An 11000-nucleotide genomic window follows, 5' to 3' on the forward strand; every position below is an offset into this window, starting at 1 on the left:
ACACACACACACACACACACACACACACACACACACACACACACACACTCACACACAAAGATGCTCACACACACAATGATACACACGTGAATACTCATACAACCACACACAGAAACAGTTACAAAAAGACACACCGAAAGGCCTTTTCCTATAAAAAAAAAAAAGAAGGAAAAACCCAACGAAACTAAGAATTACTCACTCTTGACGTTGTAGGGCATCTTGCTGAGCCCGGACACAGACAGGTCAACGTCCATGGATTTGAAGGGCCTCATGAGAGACACAAAGCCGGTCAGCTGCACGTTCTCAGCTCCTGCACGTCTCAGCTCAACCATGGGGCTCAGCTGAAGCTTGCTCTTGGTTTTGTCAATCTTCACCTCACTGGTCAAGGAGTAGGTGTCGACGTCATCGATGACCACACTGCCGGTGAAGCTTTTCAGGTCATTGTTGTTGATGGTCACTCCTGTGGTAAGGATGTCATGTCATAATAAATTTAACACAGCCCACTACTGGATACCCCTCAAGCACATTACACTATTGAACAGTGAACATCCATGGAACATTCTTTAATAGATAAGTAGGTGTACATATTTTTAGGCTCCCTCTCACCACTGCCTTTTTCAGACAACCTTACCCCTTCTCTCTTCCCCCACATTTCCTCTTCTCGTTCTCTCTCCTATTTTTTCTTGCACCCCCCTCTCTCTATCTCTCTATCTCTCTATCTCTCTATCTCTCTCTATCTCTCTCTCTATCTCTCTATCTATCTATCTATCTATCTATCTATCTATCTATCTATCTATCTATCTATCTATCCATCTATCTATCTATCCACCCCGGCCCCACTCTTCTACATTTGTTTCTTTCCAAAGTGTACAACAAAGCAGTTTGAAGGAGTACACTTTCAACTTCCTCTTCCATGAAACCACTTGTTACTCATAACAGACTTTGCCAATCTCCATTACACAAAACAGCTTACCTCTGATAGTAGCCTTTTTCCAGGGGGTTCTCATGCTAGCGTCCAGAGACTGTTTGGGGTAGTCCACGTCAAGCTCCAGCATAATGGCACGGTCCACTCTTGAGCCCGGGGTGTTCAGAGAAATCTGGGCAATGCTGGATTTCTTGTTCTGGTGAAATGGTGAAATCGTATTGGTTTAACGCCTCTATCATAACTATTAGGTTATATAAGAGGTGGGACCTCCGAAAGGTCCAAGCCAGTCGGGAAATTCGAGTAAAGATCGAGCTGAGGTTCAAAACCCCGAACCCGCAATCTCACGATTACGGGTCCGGCAGCCTAACCGCTCGGCTACACATGTTCTGGGAAGAGTGCCAGTATTTTATGAGCCTGGGAAACCAACAGGATATTATTATTCTTTGCAGTGGAGGCAATCTCTACCCCCCCCCCCCCCCGCTACTGACTGAAGTGTCTTTAGGCCATTCCCATAGGAGGGATATTAACATGTTCTTACGCACAGTAGAATTGTAAATGGGCTGATGTATCAATGTCATGCTCATACTGTGCCGGAACAACATAGGGAGAACTGTTGCTTTTTCTTTCCCCATCCTTATTATTGTCATTTTCTTCTACTTCTTTTGTATGTTTGTCACTCTCTTGTGAAATGCTATTTCCAGGGTGCCTTGGTAGTCGAAGCAGACTTTGTGTTGTTGAGGCTAGAAAGGTGAGCAGAGTAAATCCGATTCCACGTTTGGATTCTCTTTTGACATCCACCCATTGGCGTTCTTATGACTTTATGCAGTTGCGAGCGCCGTAAAAGCTTACTAAAACCAGTAATCTTTACTCGAATGAAATGCCTTTTGTTTTTTGTTTGTTTTTTGTTCTTGTTGTTGCTAGTTTATTTCGTTCTTTATTTTGAAAGAGTCGTGGGATGGGTGGGTGTTGATGTGGTTGTAGATATTGTCGTTGGACATGCTTGTTTGGACAATGATGTCATGTAACGTGCTTTATTGTATTAAACTTTTAAAAGAGCATAATGAGCTTTATTGTATTAAACTTTAAACAGAAAATAATAATGATTTTTGTTGTATTAAACTTTAAAAAGAACACAACGAGCTTTATTGTATTAAACTTTAAAAATAACAATACGAAGGGCGTGTTTGCGTTCATCTTGAAGATAAGAGTATCCCTATGTACAAAGATGACATGAAATGTAGCTAGGCCATATCATAGTTTTGCGCGTCAACCTACCTCAACACGCTTGGCAAAGATCTTGTAGCCCTTGTGGGAGTCTCTCTTGTAGAGAGTCAGGGTGCCGGAGCTGGGTCCAGCCAGAGGGAAGTATGGGCCAGTGGGTGCCACGGAAGCGTTGGCGAAGCTCAGCTCTCCGCACAGCTCCACACCACTCAGTATGGACAACTGGTCGCCGGAGCATACTTTGAACTCTTTTCGGTTCTCCTTGATCATAGCCTGCTCTTGTTCCATGTCGTTGTGGAGGATGAAGAACTTGGACCTATGGGAATCACAAATGTGGGAGGTAAACGATACGTGAAGAGCTTTTCACATTTGTGAAGAACAATTCAAACTTGTGAAGAACAATTAAATTTGTGAAGAACTATTAAAATATGTTATTGACAGGTCCAAGAATATTGACCGAAAAGAAAGAGAAGAAAAAAGTGTTTCAAAATCTCATTCGGTCTTCATTTTATTATCACTTTCATCCAGGCTTTGAAATATGAAGAAGCATGTGAGAAATTCCCGAAAATACGTTGCTTTTACGAGCATATGTGTTGAATACCTGGCGCTGAAGATTTCCATCTTGTCCTCTGGGGTGTCAAGCTCCACGTTGAGCCGTTGGCCTCTTTCCAGCTGGACACGGCCCTTCAGGGCGGTGCTGGTGTGCAGAGTATTGCGCATGCGCAGTCCTGTCCTGGTCACCATGGCGTCGACAGACATAGTTCCGGTGATCTCAACAGCAGCGCTACAGAAAGTGAAACGTATAGTGTTTAACAGTCATGAGATCTGTGGTACAGAGACATGCTCTCTGGTGAACATAATAGTAACAATAATAAATAATAATAATAATATAATATAATATAATAATAATAATAATAATAATAATAATAATAATAATGGTGGTGATAATAATAGACACCTTTTAACACATCCATAAAATTATCAGTGGTCTTTTCTTTCGAAAGTTATAATTAGTTTTCAACAGAGATATACATAAAGAGCTAAATTTATATGCCGCACATTTGTCTTCAAAATGAATTATTGCCAGTCGTAAATGTTGCAACAGCAACAAGAGCTCAGCCTCTAATATTTAAATTATAATGACTGCAATACTTTTTCTATTAATTCTCATTGGCATTGATACATTTTGAACGACTATAACTTCTTACACAAAAAGAGTGAAGAGCTCGACTTATTACTTCACTACCTTAGAAATACAAAGTTCTATCTGACATTTTTGGACGTTTTGAGAAACTAAGAATACCATGAGGTCAGAAACTAAATGTTCTATCTGCTTTATCAAAATCGTAAGATTATTCTGTGTCGTTGTCAAGACATTCAAAGAACTGCATTCGGAAAAGCTTGGCATGTAGAGCAGCTCATAAATTTTGACGTCAAATTTCTCAAAACTAGGTACTGAGCCGATAGAACATCGTAATTCTAGGGTTTAGAGTCCTTCTTAGTATGACTTGATGACTTCGTAAAGGGAGGCGACTTACCTTCGTAGGATTCCAGGTGGTACTGCAACACTGCTTTTACCTCGTATTCTGGGTTTTTCAATTTATTTCTTGCATATTTCTAGTGGTGCTTTGGCTTACTATGTCTTGAAATGCAAAACTGACAATAATTATTTGCTCTCAGGGTATGGCTAACCCCATTTACCAGGAATAACTAAACACGTTATGGTTACCGCTTGAATTTCTTATCCTCTGGCATGTCTTTCTTAGTATGAACTGAAGAATTCATAACTTTGGTAGGCGACTTACCTTGGTCGGATTTCTCCATCGATGTCCAGGGAGCGGGGAGAGGAGCCCAGTTTGCGGAGGTCCATCTTTCCATTGAGGACCAGGTCTAGAGTGCCGGTTCCGTTTACGTCGATGTGGATGGGCAGACCGGCCATTGTGGGGATGGTCATGCTGGGGACGGACACCGGGGGGATCAGAAAGATGACGTCAAACGTTCACGAAGATTTGTTTCCCTCAAAAGATGTACATATTTTCGCGATCCAGATTGTAAGTAATGAAAAGACGACAAATTGATTAAAAATCTAAAACAAATTTGCCAGAATATAACAGCTTAACTTTGAAATCCTAGTCAACTAAAATCTAATAAATGATCTGAAATATCCTTGGGACGGTAAGTACAGTGTGAAGTCACATAGTTATTGTTAATGCTATTATTATTGTTGTCGGAATCAGATTCAATGACAAAGAATTAAAAAAAAAAAAAGAAGGACGCAGTTACTTGATAATCTGCGTTGAGTCTGAGCTCATAAGAAAGCTGGCCGAAGAACGCCAAAAACCGTTAGTTTTCCGAGTATTGTGTTTACCTGACGTCCATGAACTGGGCGGACTGGGTCAGGGTGTAGTCCTGCTTCTTGGACAGCTGGATAAGAACGTCGAGCCAGCTGGAGGGAAGGTTCTTGAAGGGGGAGGTCATTGTCTTGCTGTGCATGAAGAACATCTCGTTGCCGAAGAATCGGCCGTAGATTGAGCCTTCCACATCTTCTGCTTTCCCGGGGCTCTGAGAATTATTTTTAAAGAACGTGGTTAGATGTGACATAATGTTTTGAGACTAATTCATTTTTTACCGTCCTGGGAAATAGGAAAAGGACCACGTTTATTGAACGGACTGAAAATGCGGTTCTCGTAGAGCATAAAGCTACTTGTTTGTTGTTGTTGTTGTTGTTGTTGTTGTTGCTGTTGTTATTTTAGAAGAAACATCAAGATTTCATGAGGCAGGATAATTAAGTGTTATAAACAACTCTACTTATACCATGTAGTCTGGGTTTTTAGATTTATTACTTCTGCAGATTTGTAGCAATGATATGATACTTTGCCCATGACGTCATAAAACTCAAAACTGCCAACAATTAATTGCTCCCAGGGTATAGCTTACCCTTATGAATCTTGAATACCAGTACTAATCATCATACCTTGAATTTATTATCCTCTGGCATGTAGGGTCCGAAAAGATTCTTCATGAGGTACTCCAATCCCTCAAGACGAGCGCCAAAGTCCACCATGTTGATGGCTTGACCAAACAGGTCAATTGTCAGATTACCGGAGACAGACCTGGGCATCTGGGAGACGCTGGACCAGATAAGGTTGCTCTCAGCTGTGAATCCTGAGTTGAGCTTGTTGATGAGTGTGGAAGCCTCGAAGTTTCGGGAAAACTTGAGGATGCTCAGTTCGAATTCCTTGTCCAGTGCCAGGCTGAAGGATAGAAAAGAGGCGGGAAATGAAGTGACAGTTAAGTGTTTACCACTACCGTAGCAGAGACAGAATATCTAGGCTAATACAGAACGTCTGGGATCAGTGTGGTGCACTGTTTGCCTGGAGATACCCGTACCCCTCCCCCCCCTTTTTTTTGGAACCCATCAAATGAACATAAGAAGATGTACTCAGCGTACAAACAATTAAGCAATGCTGCACCATTGCTTGACTTTATTGGGGCTCAGTTCTTTCAGTTCTTTATAAACATTAATAATGTGATATTATGGTCATTTTTTATAGGAATTTTCCTTATAGTATTTACACGCTTCCAGCTAGACATACATTCTTGACAGGTGAAAATGTGGAGCGGGTCAAAGCTATAACGCAAAATGACTTTAAAACGTTCCTTATTCTTTTTCTTTCTTTCTTTCTTTCTTTCTTTCTTTTGTTCTACTTTCTTTCTTTTTTGTCTTTAGAACGTTTTTGTTTTTCAATGTTGCCAAGCCGATACACCGATTCGTGTCCAGCATCACAAGACCATCAATGCATGTCAGTCAAACAAACGAGACCGTTTCTTGTTTTGGTAAGTGTTTTACGGCGCTTGCACAACTGCTTAAGGTCAAACTATGAGCGCGCTAGGCCGTCTCTACCAGTAACTCACTTCTGCACAGCACGGGCGACGTCTTGCTTGTGGGGGTCGGAGGTATCTCTCAGATTGGTCAGGTGGCTGTAGACAAAGGCTCCGACCTGGTCATCTTCCTCGTTCTTCAGACTGGCGGCCATCTTGCCCAGAATGGCGTCGGTGGGACAGCGCATCAGAGACAGATAAGCAGCTACTCGGAGCTCAGAGTCGAGGTCACCGTTCTCGTAAGTGTTCCACAGCTCATCACTCTAATGACCAAAAAAAAAAATAATAAAAAAATTAACGTAGAAATAACTTACGTGAAAGTAACAAACAAATGGTAATCTGCAACACACTTGAAAACTACCCGTGGCAGCCTGCGACACACATAGAAATAAATGACAATCTGCAGACCTCGTGAAATTTACAAATTACTGTAATTTGCAACACAACCCACGTGAAAAGAGAATAGAATATAAATGGTGGTCAGTAAGGCTTTGGACATGTATTCTTGTCACAAATAATTTACTGCATAATGCAAGTCACACTACACAGAACACTAACCGTGCATCAAATAGACCAGGCAAGCTTATGAAAGACAGCGAACACTATTGTGTGATAGACTCACAGAAAATAAATTCAAACACACACTACCATTAACTAGACAGGCATACAGCAAATTCAGAGACCACCACATAATAATAATAATAGATAATAGATAGCATTTGTATAGCGCAAATCCCCGCTCAACAGCAGGCTCTATGCGCTTTACACTATATTATTACCCCAGCAGACCATAGAACACTCCGAAACATTTTCAACTTCCCGGGAAGCATACAGTGCAAGCAGCTGATTAAGCGCTCAAACACTAACATACTGACAAGATCTTTCGCTGTCTATAGCCGGGTACCCATTCCCACCTGGGTGAAGTGAGGAAAATTCGTGTAAAGTGCCTTTCCCAAGGACACAACGTCGGGTCCCTGACGGGATTCGAACCCACGACCTTACGGTTGCGAGTCCGAGAGCCTAACCACTAGGCCACCGACATAGATATAACGAAGAAAAGAAGTACAGATAGAGAGTGAAAGAGAGAGAGAGAGAGAGAGAGAGAGAGAGAGAGAGAGAGAGAGAGAGCGAGCGAGGAGTGAGGGAGAGAGAGAGAGAGAGAGATAGAGAGAGAGAGAGAGAGAGAGAGAGAGAGAGAGAGAGAGAGAGCGAGAGAGAGAGAGAGAGATAAAGAAAGAAAGACAGAAATAAAGTAAAAAATAAAGATAGATAGAAAAAAAGAAAGAAAGAGTACCATTAACCAGACATTATATAACAAGTACACCAAGCAACAGCAAAACAACCACAAACTATAACAATACACATGCAATGTTATTTCCCATAAGTCAAAAGGGCGTATCCCTTACAGGGGCGTCACAAGGCATCCTCCTGAAGGCTTCAGCAGCTGCCACACGGATCTCCAGAGGACCGGAAGTGGCGCTCAGACATTTGTTGATGACGTTTACGGCTCTCGTGGCGTGACCGGCGTTTCCGATGGCTCTCAGTGACAGGAGGACCTGGAGAGGGGAGAAAGAAAACTTTGAAGGGGAGAAAGAAAACTTTGAGGGGGAGAAAGAAGACTTTGGAGGGAGAGAAAGAAGACCTTGATGGTGAGAAAGAAATCTTTGAAGGAAGAGAAGGAAGACTTTGAAGATGAGAAAAAAACTTTGAGGGGGGGGGGGGGGGGCAGAAAGAAAACTTTGAGGGGGGGGGGGAGAAAACTTTGAAGGGAGAGAGAGAAGACTTTGAAAGTGAGAAATAAAACTTTGAGGGAGAGGGAGAGAAAGAAAAACTTTGAAGAGTAAATTGAATGGCAGGTCTATCATCTGAGGTGTTGTATTTTATACCGGGCCTTTACCCCCCCCCCCTTCCCCCCACCCTCAACAACAAAAATAGGAAGAGGAAAGTAAAGGACGTGTCTAAACCATCATCTGGGGTGTTGTGTGTCATTGTTATAGCAGGAAGGTGATGGGCGATTCCTAAGAATTGGAAAGGAAAGTAAAGGACGTTTATATTATAATTTAGTGAATCTGTTCCTGTGTGTGCCCCCCCCCCTCCCCAATAACAGCGTCTAAGAAGCCGAATCCTGACAATGCCGATAAGGATTATAGACGAAAACTCCATATTTCACAGTGTAGAGAAATCAAGAAAAGATTGACAAAAGAATCAGCCTCACAAATAAGAAACTAAAAAAAAATGATATTGATGTTCCAACCTTCTCAAAGTTCTTCCCAGAAGCGTCGCAGTAGTAGCCAATGTTCCTCTCGAGGGAGGCCATGACGCTGAGCACGGCATAGTCCTTGTCGCACGACGTCATCTTCCTGCAGTAGTTGTTTACCAGGGAGGAGACAGGCAGGAGGGACTCTTCTCTCGTCATCTCAGTGTCCACCAGAGTCTGGGGAGGAGGGTAGGGTGGGGGTGGGGGGAGGGGGCAGAATACAGTCATGTCTGTGAGTTACTTTGTTCATACAGAGGAGTATTCGGCAAGCTGAAGAACATGAGTAGAAATCAAGCCCACCTAAGCTAAATAAAATAGTATTTAAATTACGCAAATTTTCACCCTAGCAGACCTGATAGCATTCTGAAACAATTTCAATTCCCCAGGAAACTTACAGTCTTTTAGTAATCATGATAAATTGAATCTGGACAGCGCAAATTCCCGCGCAACAGCAAGGTATGCGCACTTTACAATTCATAATATTAATAATACCCCAGCAGACATGATATAATTCTAAAACAATCTCAACTTCATGGGAAGCAATCAGTGCAAGCCGAACATAGAAGAAACTGTCGGTGGTTAGGAATTGTTACCAGAAAATGTTTCTGAGTTAGATTATTCGTACTCTTTTCCTCTTCTACTACTCATAAAGAATCATAAGATATAAACTTGGTGTTTGGGATTCTCGAACAACACTAAAATAGAAACAAACTGTGGATGGTTGGGAATGGTTACCAGAAAATGTTTCTGAGTTAGATTACTCGTGTGCAGAGAGTATGGTCTACCTTAGCAATGAGAAGCATATCAGATGTCGGGGCTTGAACGAAACCCAAAGAAGCGATCCAGGCCTGAGCCAGAACACCCTTCACATCCTTGTCGGTGATCAGTGTCGTCATCAGTTTCACGGAGGCCTCGGTGGAAGTCAGGGGCAGAGCATCCAAGAAGAATTTGCTGAGGGACGCAGAAGGAGTTCTTTGATTAAACAAGTTGTCTTGAATATTAAAAAAAAAGATATTCACTGGCAATAGATTTTCCAAAGTTCCCTATTCAATCAGCTCACAAATTAAAACATTCACAAAAGCTGTTGTTGGGACAATAGAGAGTATCTACTGATAAGTAATATCTACAATAATGCAGAGCAATATTCTTATATTGTACGTAATATAACCCAACACTGCACAACTACAGTAAGTATTATTCTTTTTGAGAGGTGCAGGGAATGTTACTTGTGAGCACTGAATACCATACCTCGATATCAACCCACTTCCGAGTTCTTTGAAACTAAGGAGTTCTCTACGGGAATGTGAGAGTTTACTACCACGCGGCTTGTTGTATGCACAATCAGTTAAACTGCTCTTTCTCGAAGCCAGGGTATTCCCAAAACTTACTAAGTCTTCTCGTTCTCAGGGCAGAAAGATTTGGTCTTGAGCATCTTATGCACATCCTCCATATCCTGCTGGGAGAGAGAGCGCATGGCACTGACCAGCTCAGAGAACTGGCGAGGGGACTCTGCTCTGACGTCACTCCTGGTGGTAGTACAGATCACACGAAGGTGCTTCTCCACCTCAGCACGGGCCGTCCTGGGGTCTGGCAAACCAACGGAGTGGCCAAAGACCAGGGTGTCCCTACTTTTGATCATGGCTGGTAGATAGATATACAATACAATGACATGTTAAATAGTACACGCCGTGCTTTAGAAAACGCTAATCAAAGTTTCTTTCTACTGTGCACTCATCCCTCGATTCTAGAACTGGGATCATCAGAGGCTGATTCTCTCCGTAACTTATGATATATCATGAAATGTTTTGTAATACCTTCTATGCCAAATGGTCGGGCGTTTTGCAAGCTAAATATTTTGACTTGTTCAAAGTAGTATCAAATGTAAATCCCTAAATCAGCTATGTAAATAATTTTTAACAATAACTTAAAAATAACGTATTTCAGAAACTCTTTTTCAAATGGTGGTTCGCTTTACATGTCACTAGATATACATGTATGTATCATGAAGAGATTAGATCTGTAGGTTTAATTGGAAAGTTAAGACATCGGAGTTAAACTTTAAAATATGCGTCATCTACTTTCACAAAAGAGTTTGATATTTTAGTGTGTGTGTGTGTGTGTGTGTGTGTGTGTGTGTGTGTGTGTGTGTGTGTGTGTGTGTGTGTGTGTGTGTGTATGTGTGCGTATGTGTGTGAAGTTTAAAAACCATTATTTTCCCTGTGCCATTACCTGGACGGGGCCTGCCGGCAGACTGTGAGGTCCTGTAGGTCAAGGTCTGCTTGACCTCGGTCATCCCACCACTGTTTCCGTCGGCGAAAGGCCTGTAGACGTGGATCTCAGTGCACGTGCTGGACTTGAGAACTCCGGCCTTCTGGATGTCCTGCTCACACTCTTGTGTGGTCTTCATGATCGGGAGGGACTGAATCTCCTGTGAGAGGAGAGACAATAGAAAGTAAGTTATTAGTTTACTTAGTGTTTAAGGCCACTGGCCTGCATCCCATCACATCATATCACATCACATCACATCACATCACATCACATCACATCACATCACATCACATCACATCACAACACATCACATCACATCACATCACATCCCATCATATCATATCACATCACATCATATCACATCATATCGCATCAGATCAGATCACATCCCATCACATCACATCACATCACATCACATCACATCACATCACATCACATCACATCACA

The 11000-nt window shown here is 42.1% G+C and overlaps 1 protein-coding gene across 1 annotated transcript in view; it reads right to left on the bottom strand.

Moving 5' to 3' along the window:
* LOC101848113 overlaps positions 1 to 11000 on the bottom strand; it is a gene marked incomplete in the record, with an annotated part of 32952 nt that overhangs the window by 19484 nt on the left and 2468 nt on the right. Inside the window, 13 exon segments of the mRNA XM_013083259.2 lie at positions 200 to 460; positions 974 to 1121; positions 2201 to 2462; positions 2748 to 2930; positions 3952 to 4101; positions 4515 to 4708; positions 5121 to 5400; positions 6062 to 6291; positions 7435 to 7584; positions 8283 to 8462; positions 9071 to 9236; positions 9674 to 9926; positions 10515 to 10753. Of these exon segments, the coding sequence (XP_012938713.2) occupies positions 200 to 460; positions 974 to 1121; positions 2201 to 2462; positions 2748 to 2930; positions 3952 to 4101; positions 4515 to 4708; positions 5121 to 5400; positions 6062 to 6291; positions 7435 to 7584; positions 8283 to 8462; positions 9071 to 9236; positions 9674 to 9926; positions 10515 to 10753 (2696 nt within the window).

This window comes from Aplysia californica, unplaced genomic scaffold (genome assembly GCF_000002075.1).
Source record: "Aplysia californica isolate F4 #8 unplaced genomic scaffold, AplCal3.0 scaffold00221, whole genome shotgun sequence".
NCBI lineage: Eukaryota > Metazoa > Mollusca > Gastropoda > Aplysiida > Aplysiidae > Aplysia > Aplysia californica.